The 24550-nt window shown below is 40.1% G+C and overlaps 1 protein-coding gene across 1 annotated transcript in view; it reads right to left on the reverse strand.

Moving 5' to 3' along the window:
- The window catches only part of CSMD1 (CUB and Sushi multiple domains 1), a 439588-nt gene that overhangs the window by 38799 nt on the left and 376239 nt on the right, over positions 1-24550 (reverse strand). The window contains exons 49-55 of the mRNA XM_056856290.1: positions 17422-17610; positions 16465-16638; positions 13820-14002; positions 11981-12157; positions 10601-10780; positions 4650-4823; positions 3859-4032 (exon numbers count right to left, since the gene is read on the reverse strand). Of these exons, the coding sequence (XP_056712268.1) occupies positions 3859-4032; positions 4650-4823; positions 10601-10780; positions 11981-12157; positions 13820-14002; positions 16465-16638; positions 17422-17610 (1251 nt within the window). The remainder of the gene's footprint in view (positions 1-3858; positions 4033-4649; positions 4824-10600; positions 10781-11980; positions 12158-13819; positions 14003-16464; positions 16639-17421; positions 17611-24550) is intronic.

A 24550-nucleotide genomic window follows, 5' to 3' on the forward strand; every position in this document is an offset into this window, starting at 1 on the left:
AGCCAGGTTCTCATTGGCACCACCACAGCATGAGGGGAGGACGGGCACCTGCTTTCCGTCACACCATTTTTCTGAGCCAAAAGGATGTTGGGGGGGGCATGTTGGCACAAAATGATACCACAATGCCATTTCATATCGGAAAAATGGTGCCAGACAGCACACAGGAGCCCCTCTTTTCCTTGAATGACAATGGTCCTGATGACTATCTGGTCCCCATGGTGCTCTTAAAAGGCATTACAGGACAATGCAAAATGAAGTCACATCCTCAGGTTGAACCCAGGAACAGAGTCTCATCTGTTTTGGCCCAAAGCCCAACCATGTACAAGTGTACACATGCAGGCTCTGTATATGAACAAGTGACCTGCCTTTTGCATAGTTACTGACTGCATGGTAAGAGTCTACATGAATAGTGCTGTAAGCTCATAGGCTCTGTTCAGGTCTCTGGTTCAACATGGAGAAGGATAGGGAAACACAGGGAATAAATAGCATGCATGATCCATTCTCCTTCCACCAGTTGAACCTATGTACTTGATAAGTGCTCTGAAAAAAGAGACAATACATTTCAATACAAGCCACTGTGGAACCTTTACAAAACAGTCAGTAGAGTCAAAATAACATCACCAATAATAATTATTATGCTGCAGCATAATGTAGACTATAATGAAGCATAATGTAGACTAGCTAAGAAAAACAGCCCTCCAGTAACTAATGTGGGAAGATGCCATAAACACTCTCTAAAATGCTAGACTCGAATGAAAGGAGGATCTGATAGTGTCATGCAAACCATATAATGGATATATGCCCTTAATTACAGTAGGCTTGTCTCTAAACAGTAAGTCTCCTGCTATGTCCCTTTGCAGGTCAATTATTCACATTTTAATAGCCATTAATTAAGGACTGATTAAGACACCAATCTTTTATTATCTGGGTAATAAAATCTGCACATATTTGTATGAAGATGCATGAAAATATCATGGAGGGCCTCACATGCTTCTTTCCCAGCTAAGATATACATTCTCACCCAAGGCTTTTGAAATTCTGATAGATATTTTTCACTGAGAAATCATCAAGTGTGTGTTATTCCTAAACTTTTTATTTTCCTGATCATGCACCTACATACATGGTGGTGGAAAGTGCTGTCAAGTTGCAGGTGTCTTATGGCGACCCCCATAAGGTTTTCAAGGCAAGAGATTTCAGAGGTGGTTTGCCATGGCCTGCCTCTGCGTATCAACTCTGAACTTCCTCGGTGGTCTCTCTTCCAAGTTCTAAACAGGACCAATCCTGCTTAGTTTCTGAGATCTGATGAAATTAGGCTAGCCTAGGCCATCCAGGTCAGGGCACATATGCACATAAATGCCTTTCAACAGTAAAATCAGGAGAGCTTAGTCATGACAGTGTGTATATTCATATTTGTATGAGAGCAATAAAATAATGGAACAATACTTCAAATTACAAATGTGGCCAAGTGACTTGCTCCAATCCAAAATGCAATAGCTGGAATCCAAAGAACAATATCATCAAAGGCCCAAAGATCTCTGAGCTATTATTTCCCAGACAGCAATCTCTATGCTATATGATAAGCCACTAAATGAACTTTCAAAATCAGTTGGTGATAATATAGGGATGGATATTCTGTTCAAGGTGTGCATGTGTGGGGAGGGCGGGGGAGGAAATCAACCCTTCTCCCATACATAGCCAAGCTCTTGGGTATACTTTAAGTAGCTTTTTGTATTTGTAATGACTGTAGACCTCAATATTGTTCATAATCCAAAGAAGAGGTGAAAAATGTAACCTTGTGGTAGATTTTTATTTCAGGGCTTTTAGGACTGGTTTTATGTTATAATGGCTCTACCCTTCATATAACGGATGGAAAATAGCATGGTTTACCTTACTCATCCAATCTTGGAAGCTAAGCAGGGTCAGTAGTTGGAAGGGAGACCACCAAGGAAGACTGCAGAAGGAAGGGTCTGCAATGGCAAGCTACCTCTGCTTCTCATTTGCCTTGAAAGCCTTTTGCTGGGGTTGCCATAAGTTGGCTGTGACTTGACAGCACTTTATACACACACACACCTTCCTTATACAGCAAACACAACCAGCATGTCGCATGCCCACCAGACTTTCCTACAACAAACAGCTATAATGTGAACAACATGCATGTGTATTTAACTAACCACAGACATGTGATTAGGAACCCTGACTCAATCAGGTACATTAATATTTTAAAGAAATATTCATATAATCCATTTTATGTGTTTGCTGCAAGAAACTCTGGTATGATGTGTAGCAGTTGGGTTTGTGATGTCAGATGTGGAATGAAGGGAACTGACTATCATAATTTCACACTCATGTATCTCTCGGTATCATTTCAGTCTTTCAGATATTCATCTTGCAGTCTGCCTTTACCAGGACCTACAAATAAGGGCTGGCTTGATTCTTAATGCATGGAATCACTATAGGCACAGAGGAGGTTGGCCCTCAACCCACTGGAGTTCCGGGTGCACCCCTTTACCTTATTTCATATTTGAAAGACTGCCATTGGTTCCCATGGAGGAAGTAACTTGAGGATGATGTTACGGTTAGCACCTACTACAAACCTGACATGGGATGCTGGAACTTTCAGGAGGGTGAATTTCTGTGAGCAGAGGACATGCAAGGGTCCTCGTAGCATACAAGCTTTCTATTTATCCTACCTATCAAAATGACAGGCATTTTCTCACTTGGTAATAATTATTTTATAATCCAAAAGCGGGGAATGTTATTTCAGTTCTAGTGAGATTTCAAATTTCAATGCCAGTCAAACAGTCTAATCATTCTGTCAGTGGAATACCTAATGGTCTTATTTACAAAGCAAATCTTAAAGTCTTCAGAACTCAGACAGATGGGAGGCTAACACATGACACTATCTTTTTTTTCTTCAAAATGCACTTGAGCAATCAAGGGACTTTTAACTTCATCAGCAGTTTGACTGTGCATCTGCTAATGGGAAAATGAAACAATATCCCACCAACAAAAAATGATCTTTGATTTAAAGGGTAACAGCAGACAGACTTGCGATTGCACCAACTGAATAACTGTTGCAAGGCAGGAGAGACAGTGCCACCTCTGGGGGAAGTGATGCTTGCAAAAGATTGTTATTGTAAAATACATTAGCTCATTAGCTTCATTCCTTCATTTGCATAGCCATTAGCAATAGTTGTTTGCATAGCTAAGCCACGGCTGTGATTTTTCATGGATCCTTCAGTAAATGCTTCGATGCGGGGGGGGGGGAGAGAGCAAATACAAAAGGACGCATTAAAGGGGCTCTTAAGAAATGCGAAGCAGGTATGCGCCAGCTTCGTAGTGACGGCTGGAATGACAATTCAGTGTGAAGAAATTAAAAAAATATGCAGGGCACTTCAGCCTGGAACAGGCTGCTAATTACCAAGCATACACAGCCTTCATGTCTTCTATCAGTAAGCACTTGCAGTGAGGCCTTTAGACTTTAACTAAGGAGACCCAGAATCAGATTGTCACTCAGCCATGAAACTGACTGGGTGACCTTCATTCAGTCACCCTCTCTGAACATAATCTATCTCATGGTGTTATTGTGAGGATAAAAGGGTAGAATGGAGAATCAAGTATACTCCCCTGAGCTCCTAGGAGAAAGGGACAGAATAAAAATCAGATAAATAATTCTTCTACGCTTGACGCTGCTAATTTCTTATACAGTGATTTCAATCTTCACAATAAACATTTATGTGATTGTCATATATGACAGGGTAAACATTTTGAACATGCTTTTATTTATTTCATCAATATAGAAAAAATGTCTTTGTATTTAAGCAAAGTGGTGTAGAAATAAATAACTGTAGCAATTACCAATGCATGTTGACTGAATTCCACTCCAAGTGCCATCCGCTTGGCAAATTCTTTTTGATGAACCGATCAGTATAAAAGGCAGCCTGCACTGAAAAGATACTTCAGATCGGTAGGTAAAACTTTTACCATTAAGTCGCCCCTCAGCTGGAATACCAGGCTCTCCACAAAAGATAGCTGTTGTAGGAAAAGAGAACAAATTTAATACAAAGTTCTCAGAGTCCTGTGTTATGGACATATGATGCACAAGTAAATCATTGATTTGTAGGTTCTCCCAGATACTACACTTCTTAGTGAATTTTTGTCAAATGGCTTCTTTTTGGAGAACAAAAGTTTAAAGATTTATTAATGTTTAATTCATCTAAGAGTTCTGAAGCTGCAAACTTAAAGTCAATCTTTAGCTACTATGGGATAATCAATGGGAAGATCAAGATTATAGTAAGGTAACAAATAATTGTTCTATAATGAATATTTTAATTTGGCCATGTGAGTATACCTATTCTAGAGAGGGGTTGTGTGTGCATAGTATTAAAGTTTTAATAATTGTGATGCATGTGACAGGTGAAAGCTTTGAATGTTGCATAATTCATTTCATATGAGCCAGTATTTCCTGGTTTAGTCTCCACTTATGTCTGGAAGGGTAGTCAAAGACCCATAGTTGTCTTCCTGTCTGCTTTGGCCATTCATAAAAAATTTCTGTCCGATCCTATGTAACTTCTCCAAGTTCTACCACCCAGGACTTCATACTATGATATAACTGACTGCCTTTTAAATTAACAATTAAAAACACTTACGCAGGCATTGCGGAACATCTCCTCTCCAGACTCCTTGTCCTTCGCATGAAAGAATAGCAGAATTGGAAAGCTGATACCCATCAGCACAGCTGTAACTTACACTAGAACCCCAATGGAAATCTGACCCTTCCACCTTTCCATATTGCACCAGGGGAGGTGGGACACACGTGATGGCTATGCAGAAAGACATAAAAAGTATTATACTATCAATTATAAAATACATAATTATAATTCATAACCAACATACAGTATATGATTTTAAATAAATGGCCTTTCCTTATCAACCATCTTCTGTCTTATTATCAGAGTCTAATAAAGGAATCTAAAAACATAGATGGGAGTGGAATTACATTGGGGATCCTCCCTTTTTCAGGGTTCACATGGAGAGACCCTATGGTTATATCTAATTTTGATCATGGGCACAGAATGCTAATTTTAAAATTTACAAAAAATTTCTACAGACCTGAGAGACCTCTATGAGTGCAGAAAAATCAAAGAGAGAGAGAGAGAGAGAAGAAGAAGAAGAAGAAGAAGAAGAAGAAGAAGAAGAAGAAGAAAATGCCCACTGAAATCAGAGATGGCACTGAGACCAAATGGGAGGACCAGTGAGGGCAGGAGAAGTGAGAGAGAATGGGGGGGGGCGCAAAGGGAGGGAAAGTGCTGGTGGGGGAGCAGCAGAAGCAGCAAGCAGCAATAATGGGGTAAAAAAGTGAGGCAAAGGGCTGGGGGATGTGGGAAAAAGAGAAAGCAGTGGAGGGTATTAAAAGTCCAATGCTGCTAAAAATGCAAGATCCAGTAAATTCTTGACTTGTCTTGCTGACAACTTCCTATTCGAGAAGGTGGACAGGGAAACAAGGGGGTCTGCTATCTTAGACTTGATTCTCACCAACAGGGAAGAACTGGTCGATGAGATTAAAGTAGTAGGCACCCTGGGTAGTAGTGACCACGTACTCTTGGAATTTACAATCTTGGGGAGAGGAAAACCTGTACGTAGTCAGACATGTAGGTTAGACTTCAAAAGAGCAAATTTTAACAAACTTAAACTTATGCTAGGTAGAATCCCATGGTCAGAAATACTTAAGGAGAAGGGAGTTCAAGAAGGGTGGGCATTTCTTAAAAATAAAATACTGAAGGTGCAATCTCAAACCATTCCTATGAGAAGGAAAAATGGGAGGAGCCAGGTTGGCTCCATAAACAGCTTTTTAAAGAGTTGAGAAATAAAAAAAGACTCATTTAGGAAGTGGAAGGAGGGCCTTATAACCAAAGAGGAATATAAGCAAATAGCTAGTGCTTGTAGGGAGAGTGTTAGGAAAGCTAAAGCTCAGTATGAACTTAGGCTAGCGAGAGATGCTAAACGCAACAAAAAATGATTCTTTTCCTATGTACAGAGTAAGAGTAAGAACAAGGACAAGATAAGCCCATTGCGTGGACCGGAAAGAGAAATTGTAACAGGCGATGAAGAGAGGGCACAACTCCTCAATTCCTGCTTTTCCTCAGTTTTTTCTCGTGAGGGAAGTGGTGCTCAACATGGCATAAACAGAACATGTGATGAGGGAAGGGATTTGCGCCTAGAATTGGCATTGGGGTAGTGCACAAACACCTGGTTTCTTTAAATGAAACAAAATCCTCTGGGCCAGATGAATTGCACCCAAGGGTACTCAAAGAACTTGCAGATGTAATTTTGGAACCTCTGTCCATTATTTTTGAAAAGTCTTGGCAAACAGATGAGGTGCCAGACGACTGAAGGCGGGCAAATGCACCAGGATGGTGCTGCTGCACTTGTCTTGTTAGTGGCTTCCTAGAGGCATCTGGTTGGCCAATGTGCGAACAGACTGCTGGACTTGATGGGCCTTGGTCTGATCCAGCAGGGCCTTTCTTATGTTCTTAAATGTTGTCCCCATCTTCAAGAAGGGGAAAAAGGAGGATCCGGGTTACTACTGACCCATCAGCTTGACTTCTATACCAGGAAAAGTGTTCGAACAAATCATCAAACAGTCAGTCCTTGAGCATTTAGAAAGGATGGATCTGATCACTAAGAGCCAGCATGGGTTTCTCAAGAATAAGTCATGTCACACTAATCTTATCTCCTTTTTTGAGAAAGTTACTACCTTGCTGGATCAGGGGAATGCTGTAGACATAGTTTATCTAGATTTCAGTAAGGCTTTTGATAAGGTTCCACATAGTATTCTAGTAGACAAATTCGGAAAATGTGGGTTAGATCCTATTATTGTTAGATGGATCTGCAACTGGTTGACAGATCGTACCCAAAGAGTGCTAGTTAATGGTTCCTCGTCCACTTGGAGAGAAGTGACTAGTGGAGTTCCTCAGGGATCTGTGCTGGGCCCTGTGTTGTTCAACATCTTTATAAATGATTTGGATGAAGGAATAGAGGGGATGCTTATTAAATCTGCAGATGATACTAAATTGGGAGGGGTAGCAAATATGGTATAGACAGAGCCAAGATGCAGGATGATCTTGACAGGCTGGAGAAATGGGCTAGAACTAATAAAATGCACTTCAACAAAGACAAATGTAAAGTTCTGCATTTAGGTAGGAACAATCAAATGCATAATTATAGGATGGGGGAGACTTGTTTGAGCAGTAGTGTGTGTGAAAAGGATCTTGGGGTCTTAGTAGACCAAACACTGAACATGAGTCAGCAGTGTGATGCTGTAACTAAAAAGGCAAATGCTGTCTTGGGCTGCATCAACAGAAGTATAGTGTTCAGATCACACGAAGTGATGGTATCGCTTTACTCCGCTCTGGTTAGACCTCAACTAGAGTACTGTGTTCAGTTTTGGGCACCACAATTTAAGAAAGATGTAGACAAGCTGGAACGTGTCCAGAAAAGGGCAACAAAGATGGTGAGGGGTCTGGAGACCAAGTCCTATGAGGAAAGGTTGAAGGAACTGGGTATGTTTAGCCTGAAGAGGAGAAGACTGAGAGGGGATATGATAACCATGTTCAATTCTTGAAGGGCTGTCATATAGAGGAGGGTGCCGAGTTGTTTTCTGTTGCCCCAGAAGGTCAGACCAGAACCAACGGGTTGAAATTAAATCAAAAGAGTTTCCGTCTAGACATTAGGAAGAATTTTCTAACAGAGCGGTTCCTCAGTGGAACAGGCTTCCTCGGGAGGTGGTAAGCTCTCCTTCCCTGGAGGTTTTTAAGAAGAGGTTAGATGGCCATCTGTCAGCAATGCTGATTCTGTGACCTTAGGCAGATGATGAGAGGGAGGGCATCTTGGCCATCTTCTGGTCACTAGGGGTGTGGAGGGGGGAGGAAGTTGTGAATTTCCTGCATTGTGCAGGGGGTTGGACTTGATGGCCCTGGTGGTCCCTTCCAACTCTATGATTCTGTGATTCTAAAAGAGAGAAAAGGGGATGGAATGTCCTTCCCCATGAGTCTCCCAAATCCATGCCTGTGCATGTATAATTTTATGAACATATGAATTTCCACGCCTTCGTGTAAATGCATGTAGGTTAAAAATGGGAACCGTGGGCATGACCTTACTCATTCCCTCCTAGAATGATGCAGCAGAAGAGTGTAGGAACAGGGAAATTTTGCTTCAAATGCCACATCACCGATTAAGGTCACTGGGGGGATGGGGGCTTGGTAAAGTCACTGTCTCTCAGCTAACCTGCCTCAGAGGGACAGTTGAAGGGCAAAAATGAGAGATGTAAATTCTTGGATGAAGTGTAAATGTAGAATGAACATACAATGAATGAAGAAAATAATGGATTATATCCTATGGATCCAGTGGAAAAGGTCTCTTGCATCAGCAAAAGGCTGCTTGCACAGAAGGAAAGTACAACCACTAATGGAATGGATCTGTAGGACTAAACACTATAATGTCTGCCTACCTATCATCAGGGATTGATCATTTTCAACATATATTGATCCCTGGGAAGCAAAAAAGCTAGCAAAGAGCTTCAAAGAAAATCCATACTAATATAATTTTTCTTTCTGTATTAACACAATTTAAAGTGAATGTTTCTTCTTAAATGTCAACTTTAATACTTAATCTTCATAATTTGGAGCAATGACAAACATGGTTTGCTAAGCAAAGTTACCTACTGCATTATACCTAGCTTCTTAAAGGTATTGTTTTTTTAAAAAAATAGTTTTACAGGAACCACTGCCATTACTAGCAAGTCCCCCCACTTTTTTCTACAATTTGTAAATGGCAATCGCAATATCCTACTGAAGGAAACTGAAACCTTGATTATAACAAAACATGGGGATGATCCAACCAAAGTTAAAGCCTTTCAAATCCCATTCTTTTCAATGGAAGAGCATGAGATCAATCTATTATATCTAGTGAATAATGTATCTTTGGATGAAAAGTACATCCAGATTAAAAAAAAAACACCCTATATTTAATATTTTCAGAACTTTACGGTTCCACTCACTTCTTTTAAAAATAAATAAATAAGCCAACTATTGATTAATTTACCCTAATACAATTGGCTAGGGCTCTCTATATTCTCAAACCATCACCTTTCCAAACTTGTCACATCATATGTTTTTAATGAGAAATGCAGGGGATTTAATGATTCTGTGTGCTCTAGCACTGAAAACTTAATGTTGGCTGGATTGGTTACTATGTTTTTCAATCCACAGGAGCCAAGTTATCAGGACAGCCATATCTTACTTGGCACTTTGTGCTGCTTGGCACTTTGACTCTGCCTCACTTACTTAAAAAGATCTCTGCTACCTTTTTGATAAAGTTTAGTTTATAGTACATGTTTGGAGCAGTGCTGGATTTACGTATAAGCTAAACAAGCTATAGCTTAGGGCCCCACTCTCTTGCCCCCCCCCAAAAAAAATTTAAAATACATATTTTGTTATGTGCAAATGGCTTCAGATACCTATTAGGTCCATAAATTACCATATAGCATATATTCAACACAAAAAAGAGCGACAATTTGTTGTTGACAAAGGAAAGCTGGACTTATAAAGGGCCCCATTACCTTCAATAGCTTAGGGCCTCATCAAACCTAAATCCGGCCCTGGTTTGGAGGAGCAAGAAAAACTAATCTGCTTCTACAGCCCTTACAGCTGTGGCTCCTTTCCACTCCTACTTATCATGGTTCTCACTGTTAACATCTATAGTAAAGCAGGGAAATCTTGTGTTACTTTATACTTAGTCCACAGCATCAAAGCTATAGATTATGTATAACAAATATTCACTATGGTTTAGATCTACTGGAAGTTTTTGTTTGTTTGTTTTTTTAGAATGATGGGGGACAATTTTCACCAGTTCTCTCCTTCTGCAGCATTCCCCACCCCCAAGACAGTTCCCAGAAGCCCATCTCCCAGGAGTAGCATTTTAGCAGGGGGCCCTTTTGGGCTGTAGCAGGAGGGGGTCCTCCTGTGGATCCAAGTCAGTAGCATATATCTAGCCATCCATATATGGAAAGCACACAGGGTTTTTTCCTCTCCATTTCTGTAGCCCCTTCCAGTCCACAAAAAGATCATTCCTGGGGTTGGGATCTGTGTGGAAGAAGAGCTGTGCAGGTCAATGTTATGGAGTGAACATGGACAAAGGGATAAAATCCACCCCATTTCTCATCAGAACTGTGCTTGTGAAAGAGGAATTAGGAGCAATTTCACCCCTTGATCTTTGCCACTGCAGCCTGGCCCAATCTACACGGCTATTCCTCTGCGCAGGTTTCGTGATCCTGTGAATGATCTTTTAAGGTGCTGGGAGAAGATGCAAGAACAGGGAGGAATGGAGGAAAACAGAGTGTTAGGAACATTCTAGTCTTCCTGTTTTCCACAAGTTCATCATACCTTTTCCCATGTCACCATGCTTGTAAACATATTAAAATCTTCTGTCCTGTGCTTACTTTAAAAGCTAATGAGAAAGATAATATTCATTAGAAATATAAGGAATTAACTGAATTTGTGTAGTAGGTGAATAACATTGCTAAACTACTGAAAGACCACACCTTTGCAAATGGGTTTACTCTGGTTCCACGTGCCATCTTTGGTACAGCGTATTGTAGATGCACCAACAGGTTCCATTAGATATCCTGGATTGCACTGATAGGTTACCGTCTTGTTAAATGTGAAATCATTCCCAGACTGAATACCATTTGCTGATTCGCCAGGATCTCCGCAACTGATCACTGAAGTAAGTAGTGGGGGGAAAGGGTTTAGTAGAGATATTAAAAATACGGGGGGGAAAGCCCTACAAATCCTAATCTATACGTGTATGAATATATACAATGGATGTCATCCTAAAATCCACACAAACAGCTGTGTACATTTGTTAACATTTGCACAGTAGTACAAATTGACTTTTAAACCAATGGAACAGGTATTACATTCATTAGTCTCTCTCTCACTCACTGTGTATTTGTGTGTGTGTGGGGGGGTCCTACTAGAGAGCACATAAAACTAGTTCTTGCAGATGCACCTGCAACTTCCAACATGAGTTGTAGGATCTCACTGGGTTAGGAGCAATTAGTCTGCTCCTCAAAAATGAGTTGCATTCACAAGTTGTAGGAGCCACCTGATACTCAAATCTATGTAGATTTTGTACAAACACACCTGTACAAATTCCCTGCATTTTTATTAGTTTCACAGCATACATTTTTCTGATTTATTTTGTAGGTCCCTAATTATAAATGCATGCATCCTAAACCCCAAATCTGGATTGTTTCCAGCCCAGGCTGTATGAACAGAAAAGATAATTTCACAAAGACATGGCTCCTCGGTAACCATGTTTCTTCACTCTCATGAAATAACAAAAGACTAAATGATGCTATTAAAGAAGTTAGCATTAAAAGACTTTATGTGACTTGAAGAAAAATAGCTATATTTAGTAAAACCTACTATTTTTTATTATCATGCCATTAAAGGTGACTGAAACTATATTTAGTAAAATTTAGTAATGACTTATATTTACAGTGTGGTACTATGCAGAGTTATCCTGTAGATTGCAATGAACTCAGATTGGAATAACTCTGCGTAAGGCTCCACTATAAATTGTATATGGGTGATTTTATAGATAGGACCAACACTGTGCATTGGAGATACAGCTGTTATGGGAAGTGTTCTTCGCAAAACAGTGTAGACGTGCATTTCTCAAAATAAATCAAAAAATGCAATGATAAATTTACCAGGGAATAAGTCCCATTGAACATATTGGTACTAAATATAGTTAGGATTGAACTGTATACATGAAAGATATTAATGAGTACAATTACAAGTTAGCATGCTTTTTATTCCCAAAACATTTTATTTCTGCAACCAGGGTGCCATCTTTGCTATGAACATTTCTGTCATTTCAGAAACATACAATTAACAAGGTGTCAGTTCCAGACCTGTGCAGTCTGGGGTACTACCAGTCCATGTGCCATTGGCTGTACAGTGCCGAGTAGTTAGCCCTGAAGTTTTGTAGCCTTCCCAACAGGCATATATGACGGAGCTCGAAAATGAAATCCCATCACTGTATATTATCTTGCCATTGGCTGGCGTTCCAGGATTTCCACAAGACACAGCTGTCAAATGTGGGAGGAAGCAAGAAAAAAAATCAGCATTATCTCTATTATAAAAAAAAGGAAGTAGACAAAAAATGGTAAACAATAGCTTATAGCATGTGTTAATTCCGAAGACCAAAGTGTGTGTTTTCCCTATTGGGCTACATTATCATTTTATTTACAGATGGTAAATATATTTCTCTTTGGAATAAATTTGCAAAATATGCTACACAAAATGAGACAGAGAGAGAATGAGTTTGAGACCTTTTTGGTTGTAGTGCCAAAAGTATGCAACCCTCCCCAGGGATCTTTATCACTTCTATCACTGTCTTCTGACAGTGGGTCTTGCTGGCATTCCTTCAATATTCTCTTCTTCCTGCCTTATGTTTTAATTGGTGTATCTGGGTTTTATAGATGTACTTTAGTTTGGGTTTTAATTGGCTTTATGATGCTTTTGTTTTAGTTGTTAGCTACCTTGGTGGCTGTGATTGGACAGAAAGATGAGATATAAATGATGTAATTTAACTAACTAATTAATTAAGGTGGTTTCTCTCTCTTTGTCAAACAATTTGTTTAGAGGAAATGTTACTGCTTTACCCCGCTGCTTTTGAAGCAACCTCCATGTATCTTGAAGTGGTTCACCTGCAAAGGGAGATGGGGAATTTGACAGGTTTCAATCTGTCTTTGCAGTTTCCTACACTTCAGCAGAAAGCTAAAGCCCACCTCCTCTAAAAAAAAAAAAAAAAGGTGCTTTCACACGTGAAGTGTCAATCAGCTTTGTTTTTAATCAGTTCCTAATGGGCATGCAGAAACCTACATTTCCTACAGTGTTTAATTTTACTCCTATTCTGAACTCTTTCCTGCATTGAAATTCCTAAATAACATTAAAAGTGTGAGGGAGGCTAAAATGCAAATTTTTAGCATCATGGATGGAAACTCCTGCAGACCCAATTGTGTATAAATGCATGTGAATTCTACATGAGAAAGAACAGTGGAGAATTTTACTGGTGGGAAAGAAGACATACAATGGATTACTGGTAGAAAAGAGAACAGGTGATAACAATGCATGTAAACAGCAGAAGTGCGTAACAATCTATACATATGGACTGTCTGGATATGGAGCTTTCTGGCAGAGGAAAGAAAGGTGGATGAAGGACAGAATGAGAATCCAGCTTTAAATCGGCCTGCAGCTGGTATTCTTAATGTATGACACATCCTGTCTTTCTGTGATTCTGGCTTAACTGTCTTAAGGCAAATACTTTCCCCATATTGTCTGTGAGCTTAAAGAAAACCAGAAACCTTTCAATGAACCATGGATGAATAACTGGCAGCCTGCAGTCACAGCCATTCTTTAAGCAGCTTTGGAAGGAACATATCTTGAAAAAAAAGTGAGACCATTGGTTGTGCTTTCTTTTTTCCTAGGCTTAATGACTACAGCTTAGAGGACAAACTCATTTCCATCAGTCTCTCAAGCCAGCAAACATAAAATCCTGCATTCATTTACCTCATTGAGCATGATCCAACTAAAGTTAAACTAGTCTTGAGAAACAAGTTTTGAACTGAGTTCTTTAGTGCGCATTAAATGTATTCAAAGTAGTTTACTGAAATAAAAGCATCAAAGTTGCATTTATGGAACTGAAGTTACATGACTTCTCAATGAAAACAACCATAGCTACTACTAACCTTCGCACACTGGCTGCAAACCAGACCACGATCCATTAAGGAGACATGTTCTTTCTGGGGAACCTCTCAGCTGATAACCCATTTCACAGGAAAAACGCAGTAGACTTTTTATCTTGAACTCATCTCCAAGTCTAGTCCCATGAGATGGTACACCAGGATCATCACAAAATCCTGGGTTGTTTCCTGTGAAATATAAAGAATTACAGTAATATCTGTGAAGGTCTTCACAGGCTCCACTACACTGCAATGTCATTTGGCTTAAGAACGAAGGTCCGTTTCATATTGGCTCTTTAATTTGCTTTGACTTCTGAAAGCAAACAGATTTTTAAAAAACTCATGTACCTTAAAGGCTGAAGCACAAAAAACAACAACAAAAGAACAGTGGAGCAAAATAGTTTCGGAAAACCCAGACTAAAGGTTCATTAACTGTGAGAACATAGTGTTTTATCCTTAAGGTATGTGAAACCTTACAAAGAATCTGTTTGCCTTCAGAACCCAAAATAGGTTACAGAGCCCATATGAAAAGGACCTAAGTCACATAATAACAATGGTATATTTTGTTAGGTTTGTAACAAGCATACTTTTAAAAGTGTTTGTGGATACAAAATATACAGCAAGACACAACAAGTAGCAACTACTGTTTGAAATGCTGAGCTGACTGTTGGCACACCTGGGTTTGCTGCTGGATTTACTCCAACCTAATGCCAACCTATATAAATCATGAACATAGCACATTGAGTGTGATATTTGGTGTTCTAGTCCCAAAACACATCTTAATGATACAAGAAAATGTAGAGTGAATTATTTCTGTATCCATGGCTATCATGAATGTCAAAAGTGAGAAACTTGTAAATATCTTTTGTTAGGCCCAAGCTATACATTATTGGAGAAAGGAGACTTGTTTTTCATCTTCCATTTCATTGTTTTTCAAGCACACGGGACATCAATTTGGATTAGGACCATGGCACAGGGGGAGATAGACCTTTAGCCCTCCATGGTGTCCCTGATCCAAAATGGCCCCTGGGGAACATTATTTGTCCCATTTGGGCGGGGCACAGAGCTCATAAGCAGATACACAATTCCCCAATGGGGCAGATCATGCCCGCTGGGTTGGAAAAATGGCAGAGGGGAAAACTGAAACCCCACACTACTGTCCCAATCTGAATCAGTGCTCAAAACACTTGAAAAACAAGCTTCCTTGCTCCTGACATTCTGATTATCAGTGTCAAAGTCAGGTTGTGTGTAAAGTGCTGTCAAGTCGCAGCCAACTTATGGCGACCCCTTTTGGGGTTTTCATGGCTAGAGACTAACAGAGGTGGTTTGCCAGTGCCTTCCTCTGCACAGCAACCCTGGTATTCCTTGGTGATCTCCCATCCAAATACTAACCAGGGCTGGCCCTGCTTAGCTTCTGAGATCTGACGAGATCAGGCTAGCCATCCAGGTCAGGACCAAAGTCAGGTTGGGGGAACCCTAAACCAACACTTGACAAGTCATAACGTGTGGTTTGGGCTTTAGAAAGTATGTGTGCTGGAATCAGAACAGTTATCTCTCAATTTGGAAAACACACAAACCTCAATTCAGAATGTTAATGACATGTGAATAGCACGTGTGCTTCCCCTGAGATTCCCATAACCGTGCATATGATGAATATCTAATGTCAATCTTGAGTTGCTGTTTGGGTTGTTGGCTACTAAGCCATATGGATGATCTCATAGTTTCAGTGACAAACAAATAACATGTGGATCACAGATGAACCATCTCAATGAATTAATCTTTAAAGCAAACTAAGGAAATGTTAATTTTTTTTTTGCAGAAAATGAAACACAGTGTTAAACACAACTAGGGCTGTGCATATCAGGTTTACTGACCCACAAATAAACCCGAAAAAGCATTTTGGCTTTTTCTGGGTTTATTTGGGACTGAATATTGAAATAGAGAATAAAGCCTAAGCCGGATAGCCAATCAGCTGAATAGGTATTCAGCTTATTCGGCCTTTGCTTTTCCCAAGGCTTTTCTCCATGGGATTTTTATAGAAGCTCGGGGTTGGGGGGCATTTTTAGAGGCAGAGTTTCCAAATTTTCAGGGCAGCTGCATGAACCCCAACATTTGGTAAAGTTTGGGACAATTTACAATGCTTTCCTATGGAGGAGCCCCATAAAATCAGACCCCCTGATCCACACTTTACTAAACATTGGGCTTCATGCAAGGAGAATCCCTTGCAGCTACCCTGAAAATCTGGAAACTCTTATCTCTAAAAATGCCTGCACAGAGCTCCTAAAAAAAAATCTTATTGGCTAAAATGGACCTGAATTTTATCAGGAAAACCTTTAAAAAGCCAGAATACCCATTTTCCATTGTGGGTATACCGTATTTCAGGTTCCCTGAAAAAAATTGGGTCCAATAAACCCAATTTTTTAATATCTATCTATCTATCTATCTATCTATCTATCTATCTATCTATCTATCTATCTATCTATCTATCTATCTATCTATCTATCTATCTATCTATCTTGCACAGCCCTAAACACAACTAATGGTTACACAAAGTACACCATGTAAATGAAAGCTGAAAACGTGACATGTTACTGCTACAAGGGAACAGTTTAAATGATCTCAGTTTCTAGGTCAAGGCTTCACACAATTACCTGAACAGTGAGGTAGAGTTCCACTCCAGCGGCTGTCTTCTTGGCATGTTCTACTTGAGTTTCCTATAAGAGTTCGACTTCCTGTGCAAGAGTAGTGAACAGCAGACCCATATGTAAATTTGTCTCCTGACAAAATTGCATTTGCTGGAACTCCAGGGTGCCCACAAGATATTGCTATGTAAGGGGAGAGGGAGAAAAGGAATTAGCTTCATAGCAATTTCTCTTCCCAAAACAACATGTGAAGGATTATAACTATGAAGTCAGATTTATGTACAACAACAGACAACAGTATTGTTGAATTCTGTTCATTTCATTTGATATCCTGGATGATTTGTCTTCCATAAACTGAGAACAAGGAATACAAATTACATTGAAAACTGGCTCTTAACTGCATTTTTAGTTATTTCAGATTGTAGCCCAATGGATGGAAAATATTCTCATTCCCACTTACTTCAGGCAAAGATTCCAGGTTTTTCCTGGATGCCAGAATGCAGTGAGGCCTTTTCTGACTTGGTCCAGTTGACTTTTGAAAAGCCGTCTCAGCAAACTAAAATCTTACCTATACAAACTAAATGAGGGTCTATAAAAACATAAACCTTAAAACAAAAAAAAAATCATATTTCATCTGGAATAAACCAACATTTGAAACTCTATTTGTGAGAGGGAGGGCAAGATGAAATAGGAGGTTTGCCAGTCTGTTGTTCTAGGGGTAATGGTTGGGATACTGCAGTGCTGTGTCCACACACTTTGATCCATACACAAAGGAGGGGGAAGACACCATTGTGGCCAAACTAGTGCCAGAAGGAATAGTGCTTTTTGATAGTTCCTTGATTTTAATTTTTTTCCATATTAATGCAAACCACAATCATTTGAAATATAATAATGTTAGGATAATAAAATATACAATTCCAGAATAACTGATATTCTTTCTAAAACTACTACTGGTCGAATACTTACGCAAACATTTGGGTAGCGATCTGTCCCACAAACCAGAAGCCTTGCAGGTCAGTACAGAAGACCCTAGAAGATAAAATCCTTTCTTGCAGTGGTACACCACACTGATTCCATATTTGAAAGATTCAGGGAAATTCTGTTGACCATGACGAACAGCATTTTCCACAAAACCTGGATCTGTGCAGTTCACAACTGCAAGTCAAACACAAAGTTCATCATTATTGAAAATTCATATCCTTACCACTTTAAATCGACTGAACAGTAAAGACTACAACCAGTAATTAATGGTAGCTGCCTTTGGTCTAATATTAGTGGCTAATGTGGTACATGAGCAGGGTTGCCAGCTCCGGGTTGGGAAATACCTGGAGATTTGGGGGGTTGGAGTCTGAGGAGGGCGGACTTTGGAGAGGGGAGGGAATTCAATGCCATAGCGTGCAACTGCCAAAGCGGCCATTTTCTCCAGGGGAACTGATTTCTGTCACTTGGAGATCAGTTGTAATAATGGGAGATCTAATAATAATAATAATAATAATGATGATGATGATGATGATGATGATGATGATGATGCTTTCCAACATTAACTGCTACTATGTTTCCAAAAGTCAATTTTTCTTTAAGATTAAGAAGATGTGACATTGGGTGAGGGAAATGGAAGAAACAAAGATAGAGTATTTGGGAGGACATGAGCGTTCACATAGCACAAAGACTGAGAAGGGAGTATACAGAGATATGTGATACAGATCGGAGATGAGAGCAGAAACTCTTTTTTTAAAATGTAGTTTGCTTTTAACAACTACATGCCAACATAAAAATTAGATCCACTTATTTCAACTGGATTATCACCAGATGGACACAGAGGCTCCATGTGTCTCTTTTTCTACGCAGAAATCTCCTAAAGTAAACATTTCATATGTTTAAAAGTTCAGGGATTCAGCTATTTCTTTCAAGGATGCCTCAATACAAGCCAAAAGCTCATATCTACTTGCACTGTGGATGACCTAGAAATATGTAGCAGAACACAAGAAACCTTCAATGCCAGATAAAATGTGAAGGGAAGAAGGAAATCTGATGTTTATTTGGTGATCTATCTTTTAAAAAAAGGCTTCAAATCTTGGAAGCACTGCTCAGATATGTGTCAACCAGAAATTGAAAGGGAGCTTTGGCCTGAGGTTTGTTTCAAGAGTCTTCTTGTCTACAAGAAAGATCAAAGGCTTTTTTGCACTTTACCTTTTTAGCCAGTAAACCGACAATACTGAAAAGCAGTTCTGTTAAAACCACTATTGGGTTGCCATTTTTTAGAAAGCTTTTTCTGAAGTGCACCTGTTTCATGTTCTTGCAGCTTGGATTCACATTCAGCTGAGACACCACGAAGAAGAGCTTCTTTAGTTTCCACAAGTAATTAAGGCTGTCATATGCAACCTTTAAATGGGCTTGCTTTCAAATTCATAATGGAAAAAAAATCTGCATCTTCGTATAACCAAAAGACTTCCTTAACTGGAGTTTACACTGAAATCAGTTTAGCCTATCCCATGTTCTGCTATGGCTTTGTGTACAGTTACCACTAACACATACAGACACACACACACACACAATTCCTTTTTGATGGCTGCTAGGGTTGCCAGCTCCAGGTTGGGAAATACCTGGAGATTTTGGGAGCAGAGCCTGAGGAGGCGGGGGTTTGAGGAGAGGAGGGACCAATGCCATAGTGTCCAATTGCCAGTACGGCCATTTTCTCCAGGTGAACCAATCTCTATCGGCTGGAGAGCAGTTGTAATAGCAGGAGATCTCCAGCTACTACCTAGAGGTTGGCAATCATTAGTAATAGTTTTACATACAATAGAAATGCCATTCATAAGGACACCTTCTTGGGCCTCAATCTACCTCACACTCCATCTTATTCTGATCACTTCCTTGGTTTTCATTGAAAGTTTATTTTTAGCCATCCATAAACTTCCAAAGGCTGGAAAATGTTATTACCAGAAATAACTTGCAAAATTGCTCCATTACATAAAATAGAATATTCTTCCCAAAGCTCTTTTATAACAGAGAGTTTGTTCAGCATGGATATTAGATTTACAGTTGCAGTAATGACTTGTCACAACCGTATGTTTTCTGTTACATTTAAAATCAGTTCAGAGTACAGCTATAAATTTATTTATTTTTTGAAATCTGTTTGAGTTTTGAGGTAATGGCTATGTTTAACATGCTCTCTTTAGATGAAGAGGAAATATTAGAGTTAGCAAAGGCCATTGTGTTTTAAAATGATTTGCTGCACTAAATCTACTCAGAAGCAATCTAAACTGAATTATTGAGGCAAAAAGGGGACAATAGAAGCACTCAATTTTCTGGCAAAATGGCATATTCAGAATACATATTAAATTTATCTGCCTGATATTCTTCTTCTATTTGTACAGCAGTAGCATTTGTATAGAAAACCAGTGTGGTGGTGTGGTTAAGAGCGGTGGTTTGGAGTGGTGGACTCTAATCTGGAGAACTGGGTTTGATTCCCCACTCCTCCACATGAGCGGCGGAGGCTAATCTGGTGAACCAGGTTGGTTTCCCCACTCCTACACATGAAGACCTTAAGCTAGTCACAGCTCTCTTAGCCACACCTACCTCAGAGGGTATCTGTTGTAGGGAGGAGAAGGGAAGGTGATTGTAAGCCAGTTTGATTCTTCCTTAAGTGGTAGAGAAAGTCAGCATATAAAAACCAACTCTTCTTCTCCTCCTCCTCCTCCTTCTCCTTCTGTGTAATCTTACACACAACGTATAAATTCCTCACAATTGATGGCAAGAAAGGCAACTGTAATATCTAGGGTTGCTAGGGTACTTTAGGGTTGCCAGGTCACTGGCTCAGGGGCGGGAATTGCGTGTGCACGGCCAAGCACAATGCGATTACATCACTTCTGGTTTACACCCAGAAGCGCTGCATGGGGTTTGAGTGGTAAAGCAATTGAGATTGGGGTAATTCCTATAATGTCATATGACACAGTCATATCACTTCAGATTCCCAGCTGAAATGTTGTCATGCGAGGCCTCCTCCCCGCATTTTTGCTCCTGCCATTGGTGGGGGCCAGAGTTTGGGAGTAGGAAACTGCACACCAAGGCAAGTAACCTGGCACCTCTAGGTGCCAATAATGGGTGTTAGCTTTTTCCTGCAAACTGGCAGTATTGTGGGGGGAGACTGTTGGTGAGTTGACACCAATTACTATTGCTAGTGAAGGTCATGGGCCAAGTGGCTCCTGTTCAGAGCTGGCAGACTTGCTGGGACTTGGCTCCGTTTTGTTCTTCCTACCAATAGCCTTGTAGATCAAGGCCCCCTGGGAAATTTCCCTGTAAGTTAAATGACCAGTCTGCCCCTGACAAAGGTGCTTACTTGGTGATCTAGCTTTTATTTCTGAGCTTGGAAATATAAACTTGGGCAAGCTTTGCAATGCTTACCTTCAATACCAAGTTAAGCATTATAGTTCTAAATCCTTTTCTGATTCAGACTATACATCTAAATTAGAGGGGGGAAAATATTATTTTTCCCTTTCTCCTCTTTGCCCACCACATGACAGCAGAAGGAATGGACCTCTACCCACTTCCACCTCTTTCCCTTTCTTCACCAGCAGCATCTAAGCTGCACCTGAATCACCCTAGGAATTTGTAGGAGTCTCTGGGCATGTCTTGAATGCTACTGGCAAATGGGATAAGGGGGAGAGGGAGACAAACAGCCTTAATCCTGCCCTCGCTTGGCACTGCAGTCCTGATCGGTGTTGGGCACCCAGCAATTATATTCTAATAAAAGCTGGTAATTCCCACTTTATCACATGGGTTGACTCTGAGGGGGAAAAAAGACAGGGCAAATCCTGGTATGATGAAATGGTCAGCTAAAAAGATGTTTAATTTGATCATTTCACAACTTTCTGTGGTAGTTGATAAAAGCGGACATACATTCAAAGTGTCAACTATGCAAAAAGTAGAGACTGATTGGCATAACATACAAATCAAACTGCCTGGTTTTGGGGAAATACTGGTGTATAGTAATGCTACGCTTAACTTTGCTTTCTGCTGCACAAAGTGGGGTACATTCTTCCAAATGAAGCCCTGTCTATCTTACTAGCAATTACTTTTTAATACAGATCTATCCATTACGTTTCAATGACATATAATACAGAGCTCTAGTCTGGAGCAGACTGGGCAATTATTTATCTTGCTCTCATCCCCAGAGCACATAGTGTTGAAGAGGGGGATTCTTGTACTGCAGGTAGTACGCCCGGTATTTCTCTTTTTCGGTTCCAGAAGATGATGGGGAGAGAAGCAGTTTGTTGCACTGCATCAAGAATTAGAGGGCAAATGAAAGCACACTTTTAAAAATGCATCAATCTGATTTAAAATACCCCTTTTTGTTAAATACATTTGTAGGGTAGAGGTAAAACCATGATAATCTAAGCTGGTTGGAATACAGATATGAGCTACTTGATGCCCATGATTGCCCTTCACTGTAGGCATCTGGTTGCAAATCAAGGCATGAGTAGAAGGAGATTGCTTTCTCCCCACGACAGCTGCCAAGGATTACATGGGAAATAAATTCTGGTGTTTTGAATTTAGTTATGTTGAGAACAGAAGAAAGGCAATGACACCGGAACCTCACATGGAGTAGATTCAAACCCTTGACGGCTAAGTGTTAAAAATAGCGCTATAGTCCTTCACACAGTTTTCAGATAAACTGTGAATGTTCATTGAAAAGTACATTACTAACACTGCACGCTTGGAAAACTTCTAAGACTAAAGTTTAACACTGTAGTTTGTTTTGCTGTTTGGTGAAATTATTCTCTACTGATCTTACAGTACACTATAAGGAAAGTGGGGTGCATAGAATGTAAGAACTCCCCTGCAGGATACCAAAAAAGGTCTATGTAGAGGAAGAAACAATCTGGATGCTTTTTCAGATCCTGTACATCATGAAGGCAGCAGGCATTTCCCAGAAATGGTTCCCATTTAGCTATTGTGGCTGAGGTGTTGGTAGGCCTATTCATTATGAATTTGTAAAATCCTGTTTTAAAGCTATCAAAGACAGTGGCCCTCACCATATTGTGTGGCAGCTAATTCCATTTGTTAATTATGTATGCTGTGAAGAATACTTTCTTTTGTCTGTTCTGAATCTACTGCCAATCAAAGTCACAGTGTGCCCTCCCAAGTCCTATTATTATGAGATCAAAATGTATTATATACCCCTTGCTTCCACCCACTTCCAAATCATGTACTTATGAATACATACTCAATGTCTCAATTTATAACCAGCATATATTAAAAGTTAGTGCTAGATTAAAATATCTCTGTTGAGGTACCTCACCATTACAAAGTCCATGAAGATTGAAAACATGACGCTACCAATAAAAATCATATGCCTGTGTTGAGTTCTCCCCATGCCCTCTGTAAAATGTAGTTCAACATAACCTGTGTTTCCAATCATTCTAAAATGCACATCCGTGACTAATGTTGGTAGATGAGGAGGAACAAGCATCGTAACTGTGGCGGAACATGAGGTGAGTTGAATTAGATGCCAGAGAGGGAGAGCATGTCATACCTAACACAGTACCTGATATTTTCAGTATTAATGTTGCAGTGCATTTCTTTGCCCTTGATCTCTGAATCTGATTATTTTGTATCTAATACTGTGCCTAGCAAGGTCAACTCTTTGTCTGCACTACAATGCAATTTTAATCTAGAGTTGCTTACTCAGAGGAGGAAAATGAAGTCAAGTTCATAATAGTCCTTATACAGAAGGTTCAGGAACTAGGGCAGCCAGCCTTCAGGTGGGGAATGGAGTTATCCCAGAATTTCAACTGGTCTCTAGAATACAGAGATCAGTTCCTTGAAGAAAATGGCAGCTTTGGAGAGCAGACTCTATGGGCCATGGAAAAACATCCCTGCTGAGCTCCTTCCCCTCCCCAAACTCTGCCCTACCAAGGCTTCACCCCCAAATCTCCAGAATTTTCCAAACTGGAGTTGGCAACCTTAACAGGACCTAAAGTGGGATGTGTAGTCTGCAGAAGTGAAATCTAAATCAAATATAACCACTCCCTGCCCTCTGTGCCTCCACCACAGAGATGAAGCGAGGGCAACTAGAGATGGGACTTTTTCCACAGCAGCATCTTGCTTTTGGAATGTCCGTCCCCTTGAGGCTTGCTCACTGCCTATTGTGGTTTTGTTGCCAGGCCAAAATGCTTCTTTTTACACAGGCTTTTAACTGAGGGTCTCTTTCTAGCCTGAAGACCGTTTTATGTAGGTCATTTTAAGTTGCTCTACGCTGCTGTAAAGAGCCCCATGCCACAGAGTGGTAAGCTGCAGTACTGCTGTCCAAGCTCTGCTCACGACTTGAGTTCGATCCCAAAGGAAGTTGGTTTCAGGCAGCGGGCTCAAGGTTGACTCAGCCTTCCATCTTTCCTAGGTCAGTAAAATGAGTACCCAGCTTGCTGGGGGTAAAGGGAAGATGACTGGGGAAGGCACTGGAAAACCACCCCGTAAACAAAGTCTGCCTAGTAAACATCGGGATGTGACATCACCCCATGGGTCAGGAATGACCCAGTGCTTGCTCAGGGGACCTTTACCTTTTTAAGGCTGCTGTATGTTGTCCTATGTTTGTGGCTTTCTGTGGCTTATTTGTTATTCATAATTATCAAGCTGTTGTTTTTATGATTTTATTGTGTTGTTTTTACTTTGTCAGGCACTTGGAGCAAGTCTCCTGAGAGCATATGAATTTTTAAAAACAAATAAATAAATACAAATCCTTTCAGGCCTTGAAAAAAAAATCCACCCTTAGAAAACTTACATGCCTTGAAAAACGGTTTCACATTGGCCGCATTCTAAGAGTCCTGAGATTGACTTGGAGATATTTGATTTCCATAAACAGGAAGCAAGATGGTTAACTTCTTAGTACATTTTCTCACTTCCATTCCAGAATGAGCTCAGTTTACCACTTGCTACTGAGGAACCATCTTGTTCAATTCACAAAAGAAAGCGGCCTCCAGAGCTTCTTGAAAAAGTGATTGCTATTTCCATGCTGCTTAAAAATCTTCTTAGGAAAAGGTAGATACTTATGGTTTATACTGTTCCACTAATCCTGAGATAATAGTTCAAGTTACTG

The sequence above is a fragment of the Euleptes europaea genome, chromosome 10 (assembly GCF_029931775.1).
Source record: "Euleptes europaea isolate rEulEur1 chromosome 10, rEulEur1.hap1, whole genome shotgun sequence".
Taxonomy (NCBI): domain Eukaryota; kingdom Metazoa; phylum Chordata; class Lepidosauria; order Squamata; family Sphaerodactylidae; genus Euleptes; species Euleptes europaea.